This window comes from Dipodomys merriami, unplaced genomic scaffold (genome assembly GCF_024711535.1).
Source record: "Dipodomys merriami isolate MVZ:Mamm:240054 unplaced genomic scaffold, mDipMer1.0.p SCAF_3, whole genome shotgun sequence".
NCBI lineage: Eukaryota > Metazoa > Chordata > Mammalia > Rodentia > Heteromyidae > Dipodomys > Dipodomys merriami.
In genome coordinates this window covers 92952485-92977259 of record NW_027204492.1, presented here as the reverse complement: position 1 = coordinate 92977259, position 24775 = coordinate 92952485, and the positions used below count along the sequence as shown (strand labels likewise).

General features: G+C 40.9%; 1 protein-coding gene across 6 annotated transcripts in view; it reads right to left on the bottom strand.

Moving 5' to 3' along the window:
• Med14 (mediator complex subunit 14) overlaps nt 1–24775 on the bottom strand; it is a 98592-nt gene that overhangs the window by 7204 nt on the left and 66613 nt on the right. For 4 of the 6 annotated variants that reach the window (XM_070040617.1, XM_070040618.1, XM_070040619.1 and 1 more), the window contains 7 exons: nt 23521–23661; nt 20493–20604; nt 16557–16688; nt 13476–13658; nt 11926–12161; nt 2212–2391; nt 2010–2117 (listed from right to left, as the gene is read on the bottom strand). In XM_070040617.1, the coding sequence (XP_069896718.1) occupies nt 2010–2117; nt 2212–2391; nt 11926–12161; nt 13476–13658; nt 16557–16688; nt 20493–20604; nt 23521–23661 (1092 nt within the window). The remainder of the gene's footprint in view (nt 1–2009; nt 2118–2211; nt 2392–11925; nt 12162–13475; nt 13659–16556; nt 16689–20492; nt 20605–23520; nt 23662–24775) is intronic. The other 2 variants (XM_070040622.1, XM_070040623.1) reach the window with 1 other exon arrangement.

Sequence of the window (24775 nt, the reverse complement as noted above, 5' to 3'; positions counted from 1 at the left end):
GGAAGGTGGCTCAGTGGTAGAGCACTTGCCTTGCATGCTCGAGGCCTTGGGTTCGATTCCTCAGCACCACATAAGCAAAAAGAAAAAAACTGGAAGTGGCGCTGTGGCTTAAGTGGTAGAGCACTAGCCTTGAGCTGAAGAGCTGAGGGACAGCGCCCAGGCCCAGAGTTCAGGCCCCACGACTGGACCCAAAAAAAAAAAAAATTAGTAAAAGAAAGACTGATAAAGCTATTGACAAGGGCTGGGAAGGTGGCTTAGTGGTAGAGTGCTTTCCTAGCATGCATGAAGCCTTCAGTTTGATTCTTCAGTACCACATAAACAGAAAAGGCCAGAAGTGGTGCTGTGGCTCAAGTGGTAGAACGCTAGCCTTGAGCAAAAGAAGCTCAGGGACAGTGCCCAGGCCCTGAGTTTAAGCCCCAGGAATGACAGATACTGTCACAAATTGTGCTAATGGGATACAAACCAGAGTCTATGGAGAACAATATATCTATTGAATAACTATATCTACATATCTATATCTATATATCCATATAGCTGTATCTTTGGATGGTGTTTTGATATATCAAGTCATTCTAGAATTGGATCCCACAGATAAATTGGCACATCCATAAAAGGCTCTTTCCTATGGCTCTTTATAATATCAAATATGGCTACTGACCTATGTAAGAGGAAAAGACTGGGAGGCACAGATTGGAATGACGGGCATACATGCCAAGAGACACCAAGGATTGTTGGCACTATCAGCAGAGAAGATAAAGACATTGAACATACTGTCCCCACTAGATCCTTCAGAGAGGCCATGACCCTACCAACACCTTGACTTAGAACTACTATCCTCCAGAGTGCTGGGAGAAGAAACTACTATTGTTTTAAACCACTTTGTGTTCATTTGTTCTGGCACTAGAAAACAAATGCAAATACAGATGGAGCTCTAGAAAAAAGAACAAAAATCCTTGAAAAACAAATTTAAGAGGAAGTATAGCTATGGTAAGTATTACAGCACCAGCCTTGAGCAAAAAAGCTAGGCCCTGAGTTCAAGCCCTAGTACTGGCACAAAAATATCAAATCTTTTTAAAAGATGCTTTAAAAAATAAAGCCCATCGAGAGGAGGTATCTAGTGTACTAAAGGCAGCATCTGTGGTGTCTCAACACTTTAGTCTTCACAGCTCTTAGGAGATATGGCTTCATGAACCATGAAGGTGGGGAACCAGAAAAACTTTTGTAACACACAAATTTGTACAGATGCACAGGCAAATTTCAAAACAGAAACAGGAGGAATAAAGTACAAAATACGATGCTTAGTGTTATTATTTCACTTAAAGACTGTAGGAGAGAGATGAATTGGCTTTTTTAAGTAGACTACCTCTGCAAAGACAGGCAAACCACTGTGGACTCAGCTTACAGTATGGCTGGACAGGAATGTATGGTGAATTCCTCACTGTATTGTCTTGTTTCGATATGTCGACACAACAACTTAATGCGTCAAATGTGTCAAAACTAAATACAATTTAAGTTAACTAAGAATTTTGAAAAATGAACTATACAACTTGTGGGTGGGACAGGAGGGAAAAACTGGGAGAGTAAAAGAAAGGGTGACATTGTCCAAAAATAAATGTTCTCTTTACCTGACTTATGTCTGTAACCCCTCTGTATATCACCTTTATAACAATAAAAAAGGAAACTAAAAAACAATCAAGAATTTTAGGGCTGGGAAGTTGGCTCAGTGGTAGAGTGCTTGCCTCGCATGCATGCATGGGTTCGATTCCTCAGCACCACATAAGCAGAAAAAAGCCGGAAGTGGTGCTGTGGCTCAAGTGGTAAAGCGCTAGCCTTGAGCTGAAGAGCTGAGGGACAGCGCCCAGGCCCAGAGTTCAGCCCACACGACCGGATCCAAAAAAAAAAAATTAAGAATTTTAAAGAAAAATGAAAGAATGTATATAAATAAATGAAAACTAACAAACACTGCCCCCTTCTTAAATAGACCTCGCTAGACAAGTTCTGTCACTTACCAGTTCTAGCTTCATAATATGTACACAGTCTCTGAGGATGTGTGTAGGTGCTCCTAATAGCTTGGTGAAGGCTATTAATGTATTGGCTTTAAATGGTGGTCCGGCAACCTATGGGGATAAATAAAGCAAGTTACTTTTCATTCTATCTTGACTTTGTTGCCAAATTAATCATAGTAAAATTGTGCATTATTTAAACACATACTCTTGTTTCGAAGAATTTCTCTAAAACTTGAAGTTCATCAGGTTTCCACTGGCCTGCATTTTCAGGTGTCACTTTTAGCTGAAGGGTCTGGTTGGTTTTGGGACTAAGGGCTACTCTGCATTTCAGCGCATCAGTCTTAAACATAATTACTCCAGGTTCATTGGAATTTATCAACTGCAGCTGCAAATTAAGAAGGATGCCTCAAATTAGCGTTTTAGACAGAAAGAAAATGAAATACTAATGAGAAAACAAAAACAACTAAGCGTATACAGATGACAAAATGAGGTCCAAAGGGCTAAACACATACATGGACTGAGTAGCAGAGCTCAAACTACATCATAGGTCTGACGATTTACCAAGTTTGAATGCTAATTTATTCAACTTATTTTAAAACTTAATTTTTTTCAGGGGGGCAAAAGAGGGTAAAGAAGAAGTAATGTGATCAAATTATATATAATATACCATAATGAAACACATTACTTTGTATAACACATGCTAAGACAATTTTTAAAAACTTTTATATATTTTTTCACATCTGGATATAAAGGTTGCAAAATGGCTTCAGGCCAATGATGAAATGGATATCATAAACATTCACCATTTTGATCACCTCATTAATATAGAGAGAGATACTAATAATAACAATAGTTTTTTTTGTCTTATAATACTTTATTTCTCTAAGGTTGAAAGAAGTTTTCACTAGGAATGACTTCTGGGTTAACAGTTTACTTCTTTTTTTTTTTAAATTTTTTATTGTAAAGATACTATACAGAGGGTTACAGTTACATGAGTAAGGTAATGAGTACACTTCCTAATAACTATAGTTTTAAGTAATGAACATGTATTGAATGCCAAAACATTATGGTAAAGACTTTACATAAAATATTTCAAATTCCCACAATTGTTATCAGTTGGGTAGATATTATTACTACTATATCAAAATATTATTACTACTATAATCAAAAAGGTACAGAGCCAGGCACCCGTGGCTCACTCCTATAATCCTAGCTACTCAGGAGGCTGAGATCTGAGAATCATGGTTCAAAGCCAGCCCGGGCAGGAAAGTCCGTGAGACTCTCTTTTTTTTTTAATTTTAATTTTTATTTATTTATTTTTTATTTATTTTATTTTTTATTGTGAAAATACTGTACAGAGGGGTTACAATTACATGGGCAAGATAATGAGTACATTTCTTATGGAGCATTATAGCCTCCTCCTTTGTTTCCCCTTCCCATCCTCCCCCCGCCCCCCCGCACCCAATCCTCCCCGCCTCCCCCCGCCACCAAAGTTGTAAAGTTCGTTAGGAAAGTCTGTAAGACTCTTATCTCCAATAAGCCACCAGAAAACCGGCAGTGGCACTGTAGCTCAAGTGGTAGAGCGCTTGCCTTGAGCTGAAGAGCTGAGGGACAGCACCCAGGCCCAGAGTTTAAGCCCCAGCACTGACAAAAAAAAAAAAAAAAGGAAGGTGCAGAAATTTGCCCAAGCACATAGATTACTGGGAAGTATGGGCTGGAACAAACATAGGCAGCCAGACTCTGGAACTGGGTACTTTCAATGATCAACTATCTCCTAAAACTATCACCACTAGAGTGGTAGATGTATTTTTCTTTTTTTTTTTTTTTGGGGGGGGGGGGGCGGTCCGGTCGTGGGCCTGAACTCTGGGCCTGGGCGCTGTCCCTCAGCTCTTCAGCTCAAGGCTAGTGCTCTACCACTTGAGCCACAATGCCACTTTCGGCTTTTTTTTTCTGCTTATGTGGTGCTGAGGAATCGAACCCAGGGCCTCAGGCATGCAAGGCAAGTGCTCTACCACTGAGCCACCTTCCTAGCCCCTTTTCTTCTTTTTTTTTTAAAAAAAATTATTTGTAAGCAGTTGAACATAAGAGTTTTAAATAAAATCAGTTGTTCATGTATTTTAGAAGGATCATTTAAATCATCAACAATTTTATTGCAATGGAAACTCAGCTACAAAGTTGACCTGCCCACCAGGGTACATTAGAAAGCAAAGAGCAGAGGGGGGGGACCAAGATGGCGACGGGGCAGTAGGGAAACGCCACAGCTCTCTCCAACCAAAAAGAGAGTTCGAGTTCCAACGCTTAATCTCCCCAAGAGACCGACAACAACAAAAAGACGAACACTCAGAGAAAAACCAGAGGCGGAGAATAACAAAAAAGAAAGAGGAAAAGAATTTCAAAACAGAGAAAAGCGAAGACCCCTCCCCCAACCTTTACTGGCCGCGCAGCAGCGCGCCAAGCCGCCGGCCAGCCGGCCCGGCCCGGCGGGGGCTGTGGGAGCCCCAGAGAAACAGCAGAGACACAGGGGGCCACTTTCAGAACATCAGGTACTGGTTTGCAGAACAGCAGATCGCCAGGAACAGAGAAACCTACCAGACGGAAGTCTCCACGAGGATCCCACCCCCACCCCTCATTCTCCACCCGAGCAGAGAGGCTCCATCCCGCCAAAGACGCTCGGCATCAGCAGAGTGACAAAAGGACCTGCGGCAGACCACCCGGCCCGGCTGATCGCGATCGCAACGATCCAGCACTCTTCACCCGAGCAGAGAGGTTCCATCCCGCCAAAGCGGCTCGGCGCGACAAAGGGTCCTGTCTGCAGACCACCCGCCCGCCCGATCACGATCGCAACAACCCGGCGGGGTCACTTGGGCCCCAGAGGTACCGAGAAGAAGCTGCCTGAGCGTGGACACTCTTGACCCAACAGCTTCGACAGAGGCAGAGACAGAAAAGAATCACACAGAGCCACCACCGCCCAACCCAGCCCGGATTGCAACAACAACTGACGACCTACACCACACAGAAACAACCAGCTCCAGGGTGAGTACCCCACAGGGGAAGTGTATCCCTCAAGGGAGACCAGAGCTGGAGGGAATCCCCAGACCCTGACCTAGACTCCCTACCCCAGCACCCGGACCACAGGACCCACTAAAACTGGGAACTGTTTGAGAGCTCCACCAGCCCGTGGAGCACACTCAGCTGGCCAGGCTAGAGCAAGAGCACCCCTGGAAGGGAGCTTAAATGCCCAAGCCAGGAACAGCGCCCCTGGGTCAAGACTACCAACAGTAGAAGAAATTTGAACTGTGTCCCCCAGGCTGTATAACCTAGGTGGTATACACATCAGCACAGGCCTAACGAGTGCGCTCCAGGCTGCATAACCTAGGTGGTATACACATCAGCACAGGCCTAACAAGCGCGCTCCAGGCTGGGGCCGGAACCAGGCCCGGGGATCCGGCGCCTGAACAACACAACCAACTCCTCCCAATTGAAGTAAAAAGCTGAGCATACGCCTCAACAGAGGGGAGAAAACCAGGAAACAACACTCCCCCGGGAAGCACGCCTGTGACAACAAAAGACCTGGAGGCCCAGGACAAGAGAAGCCCAAACCCCACCAAAACTCCACCCATATACCCTAGACTGGGAATTGGGCAACACAGGCTGCCAGCACCTGATAGTAAGCAGGAGCTCAGACTGTTAAGGCGGCTCAGCAATAGAGTGATAGTCTTGGATGTATGAGGCCCTGCATCTGATTCCTCAGCATCACAAAAGCAAAAAGGGTCAGAAGTGGTGCTGTGGCTCAAACGGTAGGGTGCCAGCCTTGAGCTGAAAAGCTGAGGGACAGCACCTAAACCTAGAGTTCAAGCCCACAACCAGCCCAAAACAAATAAACAAAAACACATCAGGAGCCCATAGCAGACTCCAGCATTTGGGAGAGTGCATCCAGAGCATCTGTTCTTCACAAGAGCACCCGTAGGAGCAAACACAAGCAGTCTAGGCTGCTCAACCCTTCCAAAGGCGGGAACTGTCAGCAATCTACAGCAGAGAGCTGAGAATCCTAAGTAAGTCAGAATAGCAGCTGGAAATAGGCTCCCAACAGAACCCAGATCAGGCACAGACTCTCTCTACCAATACAGAATCAGCAACCAAGCAAAGACAGACACACCAAAACAAAATTGAAGAGCAGTCTCCTGAACCTCCATGCGAAAATCACAGAGAAAAATCACAAGGTTTACTACCACCCAGGACAGCAAGCTCACCTCAAAAGCCAGCAGCCACACAGGGGAGAGCCCCAGTGGGAGCAAAGCAGGAATGGAAGACAAAGGCTACTTCCAAGGGTTGCTGGGGGCAATGACTCAAGAAATAAAGCGAGAAATTTATCAGAAATTGAAAGAGCACAAGGATGAACTATCCAAAGAGATACAGGGTATCAAACAAGAGATGCATGCAAAAATAGAAGCTGCACAAACCTCAATAAGAAGTGAGATAAACGCCAAATTAGAGGTAATGCATACCTCATTGAGAGGTGAGATCAGTACTCTGAGAACCAACATTGAATCCATAAAGGGATCCATTTCCTCCATGCAAACCACAATAGAAGCCACTGTCAACAGAGTGAATGAAATGGAAGGTCGAGTGTCAGATACAGAAGACAGAATACACCAACTGGACCAAAAAGTGACAGATATGGAAAAATTACTCAAATTAAACCAAAGGGATATTCAAGAGCAAGCAGATAATGCTAAAAAATTTAACCTTCGCATAATTGGAGTGGACGAAGGTGAGGAATTCCAGAGCAAGGGAATGCAACACCTATTTAACAAGATAATCAATGAAAATTTTCCCCACCTCAAAAACGACCATCTTAACTACATCACAAAAGCTTATCGAACACCCAACAAGCAAGACCCCAGGAGAAACACTTCTAGACACATTATAGTAAAAATGATAGATCTGAATAATAAGGAAACAATCCTGCATGCAGCAAAAATGAAGAAGGAGCTATACTACAATGGGAAAAAAATAAGAATTACTGCAGATCTCTCCACACAAACAATGAATGCAAGAAAAGCCTGGGAAAGCACCATACGAGCCCTGAGAGCCAATAACTGCCAACCCAGACTGATCTACCCGGCAAAGCTAGCATTCACATTTGATGGAGAACTGAAAACTTTTAATAGCAAAGAAAAACTAAATGAATACATAAACATTAAGCCAGCATTACAAAGAATTCTAAGAGGGGGGACACAACCTGAAGAAAGCAGCCAGGAACTGGGGCCTGCCCCAAACAGGCATTACTCAAAGTCTAACTGAGCAAGCACAGGAGGAAAGGAAAAAAGAAAAACTTAGGAAAACGGAATGGCAGGGACAACAATGCATCTCTCTATACTTTCTCTTAATATAAATGGGCTGAATTCGCCAATTAAAAGAAAACGAACTGAGGACTGGATAAGAAAACAAGACCCATCCATCTGTTGCCTTCAGGAGACCCACCTCTCAGCCAAACATACAAACAAACTCAGAGTGAAGGGGTGGAAAAGGATCTACCAATCAAACGCCCCCAGTAAGAAAGCAGGTGTAGCTATCCTGATATCTGACAAAATAAACTTTTCATTAAAATCAGTACAGAAAGACAAGGACGGACACTACATATTAATAAAGGGAACAATCCAAGAGGAGGATATAACCATCATCAACTTATATGCCCCAAATATTGGTGCACCCAGATATGTCAAACAAATGCTCTCAAACTTACAGAATAAAATAGATCCCAATACGATAATACTAGGAGACTTTAACACACCACTCTCACCAAAGGACAGGTCTACCAACCAGAGGATTGGCAAAGAAGCTACCGAATTAAGAGAGGCCATACTGCAAGCGGAATTAACTGACATCTACCGAGTATTTCACCCTAAAACAACACAGTACACATTCTTCTCAGCAGCTCATGGAACTTTCTCCAAAATAGACCATATCATAGTTCATGCAAGGAACTTAAGCAAATACAAAGGGATCGACATAATCCCCTGTATCCTATCTGACCACAGTGGAATCAAGCTAGCTCTCAATAACAAAGCATACCGCAGAAATTTCTCCAATACATGGAAATTGAACAGCACACTCCTTAACAATGCCTGGATAACAGAAGAGATCAGAGAAGAAATAAAGCATTTCCTACAACTCAATGAAAATGAAAACACCTCACAAAGAAACTTGTGGGACACAGCAAAAGCAGTCCTGAGGGGCAAATTTATTGCCCTCAGTGCCCACATCAAGAGAATGGAGACAGACCAAGTAAATAATCTCATGTTGCAATTAAAACAGCTAGAAAAACAGGAAAAAATGGAACCTAAAGCTACTAGAAGAAGCCAGATAACCAAATTAAAAGCAGAGATTAACCAATTAGAAAATCAGAAAACCATAACCAAAATAAACCAAACAAAAAGCTGGTTCTTTGAAAAAATAAACAAAATTGATGGCCCATTGGCTAGATTAATTAAAAAAAGAAGAGAGGAAACCCATATTAATAGGATTAGGGATGCCACGGGAAACATCACCACACGTACCCAAGATATCCAAACAATTCTAACAGACTACTTTCAAAAGCTATACTCTCTAAAGGAAGAAAATCGGGCAGAAATGGATGCATTTTTAGAGAAATACAAGTTGCCCAAACTGAGCAAAGAAGAAGTTAACCAATTAAATAAGCCAATATCCTATAATGAGATACAGGAAGCTATCAAAAGTCTTCCAACAAAAAAAAGCCCAGGACCAGATGGATTCACAGCAGAATTCTATAAGACCTTTAAACAAGAACTAATACCCATACTCCTCAAGCTCTTCAGAGAAACAGAGAAGGAAGGAGCTATCCCAAACTCATTCTACGAAGCCAATATCACACTCATCCCCAAACCAGGCAAAGACCCAACCAAAAAGGAGAATTACAGGCCAATCTCCTTGATGAACACAGATGCAAAGATCCTTAACAAGATTCTAGCTAACAGAATCCAGAAACACATAAAAAAAATAATTCACTATGACCAGGTAGGCTTCATCCCAGAGACACAGGGATGGTTTAACATACGTAAGTCAATAAATGTAATCCAACATATCAACAGAGCCAAGGTCAAGAATCACATGATTATCGCTACAGATGCAGAAAAGGCCTTTGACAAAATTCAACATTCATTCATGCTAAAAGCTCTGGAGAAAATAGGAATAGAAGGAACATTTCTAAAAACAATAAAAGCCATTTATGACAGACCAATAGCCAATATTATACTTAATGGGGAAAAGCTACAACCAATTCTCCTAAAATCAGGAACAAGGCAAGGATGCCCACTGTCTCCACTCCTCTTCAATATAGTCCTAGAACCCTTAGCCAGGGCAATAAGGCAAGAAAAAGACATTAAAGGGATCCGCATAGGGAAAGAAGAAGTTAAACTATCCCTTTTTGCAGACGACATGATACTATACCTCCACGATCCCAAAAACTCCATCCCCAAACTCTTAGAAATCATAAATCACTTCGGCAAAATAGCAGGATACAAAATAAACCCACAAAAATCAGTTGCCTTCCTATACACTGATAATGTACAGGAAGAGAGGGAAATAAAGGGAGCAACCCCATTCACAATAACCTCCCGAAAAATAAAATATTTAGGAATTAACCTAACCAAAGATGTAAAAGAACTATTTAATGAGAACTATAAAAAGTTAAAGAAAGAAATTGCAGAAGACACTAGGAAATGGAAAGACCTCCCATGCTCCTGGATAGGCCGACTTAATATAGTAAAGATGGTAATACTTCCAAAACTAATATACAAATTCAACGCAATTCCTATTAAAATCCCAATGACGTACATCACTGAAATACAGAAAACAGTCCAAAAATTCATATGGAACAACAAAAGACCTAGAATAGCCAAAACAATTCTAGGGGATAAAGACAATATGGGAGGGCTATCCATGCCGAACTTCAAACTCTACTACAGAGCTATAATAACAAAGACAGCATGGTACTGGCACAAAAACAGACCCGAAGACCAATGGAACAGAATAGAAGATCCAGAAATAAATCCACAGGCCTACAGCCAGCTGATATTCGACAAAGGAGCCAAAGACATACAATGGAAGAAACACAGCCTCTTCAACCGCTGGTGCTGGGAAAACTGGGCAGCCACATGCAGAAAACTAAAAGTGGACCCCAGCCTATCACCATGCACCAACATCAACTCAAAATGGATTAAAGACCTTAACATTAAACCTGAATCTCTGAAACTACTGCAGGACAGAGTAGGAGAGACACTTGAACTAATAGGCACAGGAAGGAACTTCCTGAACAGAGTCCCAGGGTCACAACAAATTGGAGAGAGACTCGACAAATGGGACTACCTTAAAATAAAAAGCTTCTGCACAGATAAAGCTATCGCAACCAAGCTAGAAAGACAACCAACTAATTGGGAAAAAATATTTACCAGCAATATATCAGACAAGGGGTTAACATCCTGTATATACAGGGAACTCAAGAAACTAATCCCTCCCAAACCCAACAAACCAATTACTAAATGGGCAAGGGAACTAAAGAGGGACTTCTCAAATGAAGAAATAAAAATGGCAAAGAAACACATGAGGAAATGTTCATCATCCCTGGTGGTGAAGGAAATGCAAATAAAGACAACCCTGAGATACCACCTTACCCCAGTCAGAATGTCCCACATCCACAAATCAGCCAACGACAAATGCTGGAGGGGATGTGGAGAACGAGGAACGCTATTACACTGCTGGTGGGAATGTACACTCATACAACCACTTTGGAAAGCAGTCTGGAGGGTCCTTAGAAAGCTAAAGATTGACCTCCCTTACGACCCAGTCATACCACTTCTAGGCATCTACCCTGAACAACAGGAACCAATATACAAGGACACGTGCACCTCCATGTTTATTGCAGCACTGTTCGCAATAGCTAGGATATGGAAACAACCTAGATGCCCCACCACAGATGAATGGATCCAAAAATTGTGGTATCTATACACAATGGAATATTATGCAGCCATTAGAAATGACAAAATAATGGCATTTGCAGGGAAATGGATGGAGCTAGAAGGAATCATGTTGAGCGAGGTAAGCCAAGAACGAAGAGACAAACAGTACATGGTCTCCCTGATAAGTGGATGATGAATCCAAAATGTTAGGTGATATGACAAAACTAACAGGACTTAAGAAACAAAGAACTCCCACTCATCTGGTTGAACCACTACTAAATATCCCCATGCTGCTGATCACATATAGGGTATATAACATATGAGCACCGTTATATATTACAGACTGTGATAGACAATTTGCTCCAGGAAAGTTAGAATGAACTTGTGACTTTAAATGAGCATCATTATTCCACAATACTGTGAATTTCCGGAAATTAAGTAATCACTTAATCACGATAAAAAAAAAAAAAAAAAAAAGAACCTTGGGGAAGGGAGGGAGGGAGGGGATGGTAGGGGGAAAACAATGGAGGGGGTAACAATGTTCAAGAGGAAGTGGAAGTGTACTCATTACCTCACTCATGTAACTGTAACCCTCTGTATAGTATCTCTACAATAAAAAAAATTAAAAAAAAAAAAAAAAAAAAAAAAAAAAAAAGAAAGCAAAGAGCAAAGTATTCTCTGCAAGGTCAGATCTTATGATTCCAGTCCCATAAAATGAGACACATTTCTGGGTCCATGTTAGCTATAAGACATAGAAATCACAGCACAGAAACTACAAAATACAGAAGTGTGCTAACAAGAATGGGGAAAAAATAGTGAAGTTCCATTTTAATGCTAAGGCAGGATGAAAAGCTGCTTAAGAAGGTAGGACATGAGCTAAAATCAAACTCAGTGTTCTGCTTTTGACCATTGCCACTTAGAAGGTTGCTAAGTACCCATACCGTTTCCTGTTGAATAATTCTTTGAAGGTGTCTTCTCATGATGACGGATCCAAGAAACCTCTCAAGTGGAGAACAAAGGTAACTACCTGCCAGGCCAGGAACGAGGCCTGGTGTTGGAGAGGGCAGTAGTAAAATGTTCAAGGCACTGTGAGTGAGGATGGTAGGTATGGATGCTGCCCAAGAGCGCTGAGGTAGTTTACGAGGTGGAGGCATGTTTGTTGGCATTGTTTGGGAACCTTTGGGGAAGAAAAACGTACCATTTCATTTACAAATACATACTATCTCATTGTTTACTCTTTTGTTTTCATCCTAAATCACTGCTATTCTAATTCAGTCTATACTATATTAATTACAATAATACATGAATTCCTTATTAGCAAGAATAGCTATAATTACTCTCCTTTCTGTAGCCAGGCCCTTTTGCAATGTAACTCTGCAGGAATTCCTTCAAGGCATGAGGTCCATTTCCCTATTCTGGTCAAATGGGGAAGTGACACTGGGCTACTTGCAATAGGCTTCTAACTCCTGGGAACCTGGTCCAGCCACCATGTGAACAAGGTCATATTCAACCATCAGACCACAAACAGCGGAGAAGCCATGCCAGTGGAGGCTACCTAGGCCAGTCAGTCCCTGGTCAACCTAGTAACAAACTAGACATATTCATGTGCTCAAGTAGGGTCTACCAAACTGCAGAACTGTGAGCCAATGTTTGATTCTTGTTTTACACACTGAACATGCAAAAAAACCTAACAAATACATTCAAACAGTTCTTCTCTGGTGTTAATTTGCATAACTTTGTCAGTTAATTAAGGTATTTCTTATTAATGTGACAGCTAAAAGTCATAAGCAGGGCTCATGCCTACAATCCTTACTACTCAGGAGGCTAATAGTTGAGGATCAAGGTTCAAAGCCAGCCTGGCAGGATAGTCCATGAGATTATTATCTCCAATTAACTACCAAAAAGCTAGAAGTGGAGCTGTGGCTCAAGTGGTAAGAGCAAAAAAGCTCAAGGATGGCATGCCCTAAAATCAAGCCCCAGGACCAGCACACACACACACCAAGTTATGCCAGCAAGACTGGGACTCCATAAGACTTCTGGAGGAAATGACACATTTCTTCTTGTCCATTCCACTTTGCAAATTAGTTATTGTGTAGTGACTTGACAAATGGATAAAAGTTTGTTTTTAGAAAACCCTATGTAAGAAAATTTTCAAATATGAAAATAGAATGAAATAGGCCACTTCTTGGTGATACTAGAAAAGAATATAAAAATGTTGATGACTGCCAGGCACCAGAGGCCCATGCCTATAATCTCAGCTTCTCAGGAGCCTGGGATTTGAGGATTGCAGTTCAAAGCCAGCCCAGGCAAAAAAGTCTGTGCAACTTTTGCCTCCAAAAAATCACCAAAAAAGCCAGAAGTAGAGCGGTGGCTCAAGTGGTAGAGCACTAACCTTGATGACAAAAGCTCAAGGACAGCACCCAGGCCCCAAATTCAAGCTCCAGAACCAGCATCTCCCCTCCCCGCCCCTGCAAATGTTGATGATACTCACTTGTTCCAGCTCGAGGAGAGTGAGAAGCATCTGTAACTGGAGAATGTAGTGATGGGTTGGCTGGTGACATTCCAGGTAAACGGGTAGCTGGTGAGGGGCCAGACACTTGAGGAGATCCTGGCCAGTTCCCTGCTCGACTACTTGGTGACACCATAGTATATGGGGAACTAGGGTCAAGAGTTCCTGAGAAAAGTAAACAACAGTCCTCAAAAATCTGCATTTTAATAAGCAAAAATTATTTGGTAGCATTCAAATCCTTAAATGATGATTAATATTTTTCTTTCAAGAAGATATTTCACTTAAGATTGATGTCTCAACATTATCATCTTAGTATATAAACTTAAAAATATTTTTATTAAAAACAAATTAATTTTATATAATATGTAAATATATAAACGACATCAATTTTTATTTTGTGTCATTGATGTACTTTGTAACTAGATACAAGAAGTAGGAAGATAAAAGGACTAACAAAGGATAAAATCTATACAAGCTTCCACATATCTAATATGTAACAATTTATGCTATCATCCATCTGAAAGTATTTAATAATCTCAAAGCTCCTTTTAGGGGTAGAGGTAGAAATATTATTTATTTAGTTAGTTAGTTATTTTTGCCAATCCTGGGCTTGAACTCAAGGCCCCGGTGCTGTCCCTGAGCTTCTTTTGCTCAAGGCAAGTGCTCTACCACTTGAGCCACACAGTGCCACTTCCAGCTTTTTTGAGTAGTTTTTGGAGATAGGAGTCTCATGGAATTTTCTGCCTGGGCTGGCTTCAAACCGCGGTCCTCAGATCTCAGCCTCCTGAGTAGTTAGAACTACAGGTGTGAGCCACAAGTGTCCAATGAACTATTATATTACAACTACTTCTGATAAGTTATGATTCATTCTACCGAGAGACATGTTAAAAGAGGAAAGAGTTTATTTTCTTTATTTAATAAAAGTTATATTGACTAAAAAAATGGAAGCGCCCGGCAAGAATTAAGTTTTAAAGTTCGTTTTTGACATAACAACTTGTACTTCAACTTTGGTGGGGGAGGGGGGGAGGGATTGGGGGGAGGGGCAGAGGGAGGCTGGGAAGGGATGGGAAGGGTAAACAAAGGAGGAGGCTGCAATGCTTGATGAGAAATGTACTCATTATCTTGCCCATGTAATTGTAACCCCTCTGTACAGTATGTTCACAAAAAATTAAAATTAAAATTAAAAAAAGAATTAAGTTTTAAAGCAGCAACTTCATTAACAAGTTGATATTTAAATTTCATCCTGCAAATATTTTTTTTTCCCTTGGTCAGTCATGGGTCTTGGTCTTGAACTCTGGGTCTGGGCACTGTCCCTGAGCTCTTCAGCTCAAGGCTAGTGCTCTACCACTTGAGCCATAGCAGCACTTCCAGTTTTCTAGTGGTTAATTGAGGTAAGAGTCTCACAGATGTTCCTGCCCGGGCTGGCTTTGAACTGCAATCCTCAGATCTCGGCCTCCTGAGTAGCTAGGATTACAGGCTTGAGCCACCAGCACCTGGCCTGCAAATACCTTTGACATATTATTTATAGCCCTTTGTCACCGAATTACAGTGAGGGAATATTTCTACCATATATATCAGAAAGTAAATGGTCTTTACTTATAAAAATAAGTCAAACAAATTAATAAGAAAAGGGCACCACAAGAAAGTAGACAAAGTATACAAACTGTCAGACACCAAATAAGAATTACTAAAATCAATGAACATTTAAATAGATTCAACTTCACTACTAATCAAAGAAACACATTAAACAATATGATACCATTTTCATCTATTAAGATAGACAAGATTTTTTTGAAGTTATAACACCCCAACATAAGCAATGATGAAGGATACCAGACATTTCCCTGTGCTGCTATAAGAAATTGGTACAGATTTTCAGGTGAGCAATTTGCAATATGTTTTAAAAGCTTCAGAATTTCTTAAGCTCCATTGAGACTATAATTCTACTTTTAGCGACTTATCTAATGATCATGGATATGAGCGCAGATGGCACAATTTTTATTTTTTATCTTTTTTTTGTTGGCTGTGGAGCTTCAAACTCAGGGCGTAGGCGCTGTCCCTGAGCCTCTTTGTGCTCAAAGCTAGAGCTCTACCACTTGAGCCACAGCACCACTTCTAGTTTAGGGATAAGAATCTCACAGGAACTTTTCTGCCCAGGCTGATTTTGAACTGTGATCCTCAGCTCTCATTCTCCTGAGTAGCTAGGATTACAGGTGTGAACCACCGGTGCCTGGCTGGCACAATAACTGTAAAGCAAAGGTAACATTTTAAATGTATAATACAGGACAAGTGTTAAATTATGGTATGCCCATACAAGGCAATACTAGAAAGCCATATACTGTGATGATGTACAGTTTTTAAATGACAAATATTCCCACAAATATTAATAAAAATTAATCATAGATATAAACAGTTGAGGAAACCATATTCTGATGTAACATTATTCATAATATATTAAGTGAACTCTGTGTACAGTATGCTGCTATGTGTATGGGGGGGTACATACATTTGCTCTGCAAGAGTAATATCATGTATTACTAATGTAATATCACATGCCTCTGGAAAGAGGAATTAGGTGAATAGGAAAAGGAACACAATTCACTGACTGCCACCTTTATTCTTTTATCTATCTGAATTCATTTAAAACAGAAAATTTGAGTAAAAAATTTCAAGTTGCAAAATAATTCATGTGGTAAGGTGAACCCATCCTGGAGGATGTTATCTTGGGGTACAGACAAGCCAAGGCATAGAGAGGCAGTAGAGCAAGGGAGATGTGAGAGAGTGGGCAAGCAGAGAGCAAAGGGAAGAGTGAGGATGACAGGAAAGGGATATAATAGAGGGAGAGAGAGTTAAAGTAGACAGACCAACTGGTCATTAACCTGTGTGGTACGATTAGGAGAAAATAATTTTCTTTCTATTCGAGATTTTTTTTTTCACTTTTTTTCTTTCACTATTTCTCAATAAACAAGTGATAATTTTCATAACAATCTAATACATTTATTGAACAAAAATTACTTTCATGTCAAGCTCTTCAACTATAGCAACTTCCATGTATGGACTCACCATGTGGACTAGCAAAACTGGCCCCTGGTCCTATTGAGATTCCATGCGAGGATGGGGGAGGAGTTGGAACAAATGACGCTGGTGATGGGGCTCTCAAAGCCCCACTGGGGGAGCTGGCAGCATGCAGATTTCCTAATAAAGGAAAATAATTATAGATGATCTTGCAGGACACTTATTATGTCCTGCCCAAGTTAAAAATCTCACTAGAGACTACAGAAATCGGTAGTAAAGCTCCCATAAACTGCACAATGGAAAACTGGAAAGATTTCATTAGTGAAAAAGACAGCATTCAACTCCATGGGCCCAATTCTATCTCGCACACTGACCAATAGGGAAAAAAAAATATCTGGGTGCTGGTGGCTCAAGCCTAGCTATTCAGGAGGTTGAGATCTTAAGATCATGGTTCAGAACCAGCCCAGGCTGGAAAATCCAGTGAAACTCTTATCTCCAATTAACCACCAAAAAAACGTAGTAGTGCTGTGCTCAAAGTGGCAAAACACTAGCCTTGAGCGAAAGAGCTCAGGGACAGCGCCAAGGCTCTGAGTTCAAGCCCCACAACCGACAAAACAAAAAATCCAGTTTATTTTTGTATTCTTATTCACTCATTCAACAAGTAGGCATGATTACCAGTTTCCAGACATTGAGGATGAAGCAATTAACAAAAGAAAATTTCTGTACTCATGGAGCTTATATTTTCATAAAGTAAGAAAAGGCTATGCAAGCCAGGCAGGAAAAAAAAAAAAGTTCTGGCTGGCCACAGCTGAAGGTATCTAGGGGATACAATACTCCAGGCAAACCAGAGAAACCAGTCAGAAGTAACTACAACTATTCAAGTGAGAGAGGACCAGTGGCTTGGACAAGGGAGACTGAAGGCTGAGGCAGTACAAGGTAGATAGATTCTGGGTAAAAAGGTATAGCTGACAGTGTCTGATAAATGACTGGATGTATAGGTAACAAAGAAAATGGAGTCTAGCATAACTCTAATAGCCATGAAGCCAGGTAGCAGGAAGGAAGGGACTCCAATTACTGGAGTGTCTGTGGGAACAGCAGGACTAAGAAGGGGATACAGTGCTTAATATCAACCATGCCAAGTTTCAGAGAGCTACTAGACACATAGAAATGCTGAATGGATAGGTAGAAAATATAGGCCTAGCATTTTAAGGCAAACTCTAGAATAGATTTTTTTTTTTTTAATAGAAGACATTAACAATGATGGCACTTAAAGCCATTGGTCTAGTTCTAAGATTATGAAAGGGGAAACTCTTTACTACACTATCTATGAATGAATGCAACATTAAAGCACTTACTACATTTCCATTACTATCTTCAATAATAGCGGGTTGTATATTTTATACTAGTTTGTAGGATAATTTCCTATTTTTGTGTTCTGTAATAACCTGATTAATATACCAATAAGTATGTTGATCAACTTTTAACCTTTAAGTGTTATATGTACTTATTTAGCTGTATGGCTCGACAAGTGACTTAGCTTTTTATGCCTCAATTTCTCTCCATAAAATGGGGCTAATAGCAGAACCTACACCATAAGTTTGCTATGAGGATTTAAATGAGTGAAGTACAGAGAATAAGGGTTGGTATATTCATAGCAAGCACTAAATAACTGTCTGCTACTATAATCATTTCAAAATTGTTGTTCTCCCTTCTTCAATGTAACAACAATCTCAATTCACATCAGAGAATCACTCTCTTGGAGTTCCATTTCTCTGAGTGTCCTCCTATTCCCCAGTTGGTCCTAGTAGCTGAACTGGCCCAGTTATGTGGACTTACACATGCTTTAGCATCTTGTGAACGACAGGCCTTAAAAACAGCCAATTGCATGTCTTAATGTAGAAATCTCTGACGACTGTTAGGCACTGGTGGCTCATGCCTATAATCTTAGCTACTCAGGAAACTTGACATCTGAGGATCATGGTTTGAAGCCAGGCTCTTATCTGTAATTAACCACTAAAAAGCTGAAAGTAGAGCTGTGGCTCAAGTGGTAGAGTGCTAGCCTTGAGCAAAAATGCTCAGGGACCGCTCCCAGGCCCTGAGTTCAGGCCAGGACTGGCACAAAACAAAAAAGAAATTTCTAAGGACTATACAACCAAAAAGGTGAAGAGAATACCCTCCTTAGCTGTGCTTGCATCCCATAGTGAGGCCAATAAAGCCCCACTGGGACACTATTAAAATCCAACAATGGCTCACCTCCACAATAAAAGTTGAAATCTCTAACTGGCCCTTAAATCTCTAACAGGACCAGGTCTACTATCCTCTGGGATCACTGGTGCCACATACCGCATGTGCTCTGTCTGGAATACCTTCTTTATCTGTGCCTTCTTTATACCTAGTCATCTATCTATGACCTGTCCTTCAAGTCTGGGCTTAACCAGTGTCAGAGACAACAAGAAAGGCAAAACATCTCCACCAAAGAAATGGTCAAGCCCTACCAAATAGGGCTGATCTGGATGATCTCTTTATAACATTCATCACTCCTGGCATTATAGATGGAAGCTCTTTCACAATCTAAATGGAGAAACCATATTCTATCTCCAAACAATAAGAATTGAAAGATTTTTTTTTTGGGGGGGGGGTCCGGTTGTGGGGCCTGAACTCTGGGCCTGGGCGCTGTCCCTCAGCTCTTCAGCTCAAGGCTAGCGCTCTACCATTTGAGCCACAGCGCCACTTCTGACTAAAAAGAAAAACTTTTTGCTTATGTGGTGCTGAGGAATCGAACCCAGGGCCTCAGGCATGCAAGGCAAGCGCTTTACCACTGAGCCACCTTCCCAGCCCCAAGAATTGAAAGATTTTTTAAATGAGGATATTTCTTTCTTTTTTGAAAACTCTGCTGCTATATAGTAAGAGCAATCTGAATGACTGAGAGCCATGCTCTGGGGGTGGGATCTACAGATCATCTGAAGTGCCTGACTAATGCTGGAAACCCATCTGGGCAACAAGGCTGGTCAAAGAGGCATGTGCCATGGGCCATATGCCAGGTCCCCAGACTAAACACTTAATGTGATTTATTTCATTGAATTCATCTATCTCTAAGCAAAGGATTTTATATTATTCTCATTTTACAAACAAAATAAGTAGCTGACAAGTGATATCCCTAACACCTCTCATCTGTAGACTACTAGGTTCTGCTGACTCATATAAATCTCTCTTTCTTTCACACACAGACACTTATACATACAATCTAAAAGGATTTTTTTGTATTTTACAAAATAAAAAAGTACATACTTCAAATTTTGCTTTACAATGTGAAAACGTAAATGAGTTTGTTGGGTTCATTACTAAAAAAATAATCAGGGTTTGGGCTGGGTAAATATAGTTCAGTGAAAGAAGATTTGCCTAGCACAGCTCAAGTTCCCAGGTTTCTTTCCCAGAACTGTACAAAAAGAAGAAAAAGGTTATTATGCATGTTTTTTCCTAATAAGCTAGAATATCCTCCAATGATGATAATACATTCTTCAGTTGCTGAACTGATAAATTTTTTCTTGTGATGGTCCTAGGACTTGAATTTAGGGCCTGGTGGCTGTACTTGAGCTTTTCCTTGCTTAAGACTAGTGTTTTACCATGTGAGCCACAGCTCTACTTCTAGCTTTTTGGTGGTTAATTGGAGATATGAGTCTCATGGACTCTCTTGATGAGCTGGCTTTGAACTGTGATCTTCAAATCTCAGCATCCTGAGTAGCTAGGATTGTTTATATTAGGCTATATTAGTTATACAAGTGGGAGGAGTTGTAACATTAACACACATGTATACAATGTATACTGATGAACCCACATTCCATATGTAGCCATATGCTAGAAAGAGAATTCTCTCTGAAGCAGGAGGCTGCATAGTGCTTCTTAATGAGCGTGTGAGCCATAGTGTGAGGGAGTATGCACTGAAGATGAAAGCTGAATACGACAAGAGAATAAGTAAAACATTACCTGGAGACTGTGTGTGCATCATAGAGGGAGACTGATTGACTGTGCTATGATAAGACGTAGGAGGGGAAGTAAGAGGATAAGCGCTTGATGTTCCTGGTTGCTTTGGAAATGGCTGAGAAAAAAAAAAAAAGATAATTAAATGTTGGTAAATAGACAGCCACAGACAGTGTATCGTTTTCCCTGGTTATAGCTACAATATTAATTTGCACACTTCATTGGTCACCAAATAGGAAATGTGAAACATGAAAAAATTCAAAAGTACACACTAAGTGCTTGAAAATTCTGATTCTCAAAAATGTTCTTTAAGCTGGGCACCAATGGCTCACACCTGTAATCCTAACTACTAAGGAGGCTGAGATCTGAGGACCTCGGTTCAAAGCCAGCCTGGGCAGGAAAGTCCGTGAGACTCTTATCTCCAATAACCACCAGAAAACCAGAAGTGGCACTGTAGCTCAAGGGGTAGAGTGCTAGGCCTTACGCTGAAGAGCTGAGGGACAGCGCCCAGGCCCAGAGTTCAAGCCTCACCACTGGCAAAAAAAAAAAAAGTTTTTAGACACTAAGAACATCCTCATTTCTTACTTTGCAACATCATAGCTTCTATGCCTCAGGGTATACTTTGCTCATTTTATCTAACATCTCAGGAATTATCTGTATTGTTTAGCTACCATTTCACTGATCCTAAGGCATTTACCCACACACTTTCACATCTCTGAAACCAGTGAATCTTTGATTCCTGGCATGTTAATTTAAATAACTTGAATCGTTTTGTTTTGCTAGTGCTGAGGCTTAACCTCAGGACCTGGGTACAGTCCCTGAGCCTCTTTGTACTCAAGGCTTACGTTCTACCACTTGAACCACAGTGCCACTTTTGGCTTTTTCTTGTTGGAGATAAGAGTCTCCTGGACTTTCCTGCCCAGGCTGGCTTTCAAATCTTGATCCTCAAATCTCAGCCTCCTGAGTAGCTAGGATTACAGGCATGGTACCCGGCTTTTGTTTGGTTTTTGGAGCAGGATATAAAACAAAAGTGGTGCATCTTACACTTGGTGCACTATAAAACCATTTGACCTCTGTTCATTCACTTTGATCTTTACCTCTAGTACCTTTTTTTTTTGTCGGTCATGGGGCGTGAACTCTGGGCTTGGGTGTTGTCCCTGTGCTCTTCAGTTTAAGGCGAGCGCTCTACCACTTGAGCCACAGCACTAGTTCCGGTTTTCTAGTGGTTTATTGGAGATAAGAGTCTCACAGACTTTCCTGCCCCGGCTGGCTTTGAACCGTAATCCTCAGATCTCAGCCTCCTGAGTAGCTAGGATTACAGGCGTGAGCCACCAGCGCCCAGCACCTCTAGTACTTTTTAATCTGCATGAGCCACCAGTGCTTGGCTGGACATCTTCTTTTATGAAATGTTTTAAATCTTTTGTCCCTTATCTGTTTGAGACAAGATCTTCTCTATGTATCCCAAGCCAGCCCTAAACTTGTAACCCTTTTGCCTTAGCCTCCAGAGTGCTGGGATTACAGGTGTGCCCCATCATATTTGGCTTCTTTTGCCCCTCTTAAAAACAAAGTTGTAGCTGGGGAATGGTGGGCTCACACCTGTAATCCTAGCTACTAGGAAGGCTGAGATCTGAAGATAAAATTTGAAACTAGCCCAGGTAGGAAAATCTGTGAGGCTCTTATCTCCTTAACTGGAGATCAAAAAAGCCAGAAGTGGAGCTGTGGCTCAAGTGGTAGAGCGCTAGTCTTGGGCAAATAAAGCTCAGGGACAGTGCCCAGGCCCTCAGTTCAAGCCCCAAGACCAACACACACACACACACACACACACACACACACACACACACACACACACACACACACACACACACACACACACACACACACACACACACACACACACACACACACACACACACACACACACACACACACACACACACACACACACACACACACACACACACACACACACACACACACACACACACACTCAAAGTTGTCTATCTTGTTTCTTATTCTTCTTAAGCCATTTTAGATTTCATTCTAAATCACAAATTACAAAACCATGCATTTTACTTTGTTTTATCCAAGAATGTAGATTTTTAAAATATTTAAAGGTGTGGTACCAAAACTACGATATCCTTAAGACTCTGTATATTCTTCCTTTCCCATAGGTTACCAGACACCAGTGGTTCCTGCCTGTAATCCTAGCTACTCAGGAGGTAGAGATTTGAAAACTAATGTTTGAAGCCAGCTCCAGCAGAAAAGTCTGACTTTTATCTCTCTACTAACCAGCAAAAAGCCAGACGTAGAGGTGTGGGTCAAGTGTCAGCTCTGAGTGAAAAAGCTAAGAAAGGGCACCCAGGCCCTGAGTTCAATAATGCCGATACAAAAAATAACAACAAAACTGTGCATTCTATATAAAATAGTTAGTAAGGAAATTTTTTTTTTTTGGGTCCGATCGTGGGGCATGAACTCTGGGCCTGGGCGCTGTCCCTTAGCTCTTCAGCTCAAGGCTAGCGCTCTACCACTTGAGCCACAGCTCAAAGCCACTTCCGGCTTTTTTTGTTTTTGCTTATGTGGTGCTGAGGAATCGAACCCAGGGCCTCATGCATGCAAGGCAAGCACTCTACCACTGAGCCACTTTCCCAGCCCTTAGTAAGGAAATTTTACCAAGGACTTCTTCAGATCCTGTAGATGTTTCCATCCTTGGAATTACATTACTTTAAGCACTGATGTGATGTGTCTGAGGTTAATTTTTTTCCCCCAAACTATCACTTCCCATCATGTCCCATCCTCCTCATATCCCTGTCAATATTTTTTCTTAAGGATTTCCTGGGCATCTTGGGCTCATGATGGATCTGACACCTATACAATTTGTGGAAGTTATAAAAATCAACCAACCCTGATAAGAAATGTACTCATTATCTTGCCCATGTAATTGTAACCCCTCTGTACAGTATTTTCACAATAAAAAAAATAACACTAAAAAAAAAAAAATCAACCAACCCTGTTTGGAATTTTATTGAGACATTACCTGTTGCTGGGGTGGCGGCTGGAGTTGTGATATTAAGGAGTCCATCATATCTCCTCCTATAGGAGAAGGAGGATTATCATCCTCATTCACAGACCTTCTTCGAGCATCCTGATTGCTGTCAACAAACATATTCAGGAATGTCTACGGATATAAACAGGCAAAATTTAGATTACCTAATTTTAGTAGGATATTTCAGTAATTTAGAATGTTTTAGTAGAAATGAAGTTTACATCCACTGGTGAAAATTAGTAGGACAATCTAAAGGAGATATTACTAATTTTGAAGAAAGGGGTAGGACTGAGCAAAGTGATTAGCAAAACTGAATATCAAAACAACTTTTGGCTTTACAATTATGACCATTAATCATAATTGGCTGTCAATCACAGCCATGGAGATGGCCATAAAATATATATTTACTAATGATTTAATCTTAAACCATCAAGAGTAAGACAATCTGTTTTATAGGATGTGTCATCAAAAAATTGAGCAAGGCTATTAAGAGTTTGTCTCAAGCATAATTTCCTACTTTTATACACCCACTTTCCCATTCTTCAAAAATATGTAATCACAAGCTTCTCAGAAGCATTAAAGGGTTATTAAAAACATATAGTCTGACTTTTAAAGATAATGGATTTACAACACATATTTTATCTTCTCTCAATATCTTACTAAAACTACTAGGAAAAAAATAGTAAGTCATAAAGACCAAAAAAAAAAGAAGAGAAAAAATAGCCATACATTCTGAAAGCTGTGAAGCTGTGAAGCAGATGGTTGAACCACACTAGATGTGATAGTCATACCCTAAGCAAGCCATAGGGAAAGCCAAGAAACAAGGCTATTTCTATCCAAATCCCCAAGACATTTTAGAACTGGCAGAACCAGATACCTCTGGAAATGAGGGTGGAGGTGGGACTAAAAACTGAATACTGGGTGAAAGTCTCTTTCTCTCTCTCTCTCTCTAAAATCTCTTTAAAAGACATTTAAACTCTCCTAGATTCTCAGTTGCTTTCACCTGAGCTCAGCTGACTTCCACCCCTTGAAGGAAGAGCTGGCTTGGGTTGGGGGGAGACTCCAAGATATAATGGAGAGAAAATGGAAGATTAAAGTCTATATAGTTCAAGTTGAGAATATTGACCTCCTCTCATTTGACTTCCCTCAAATTGGAAGTCAGTTGCATACTATTTATTTAGGATACTTGGATCTTCGTCTCTTGGTACTCACAGCAGACCAAGAATTAAAGACCTAAAGCTACTGA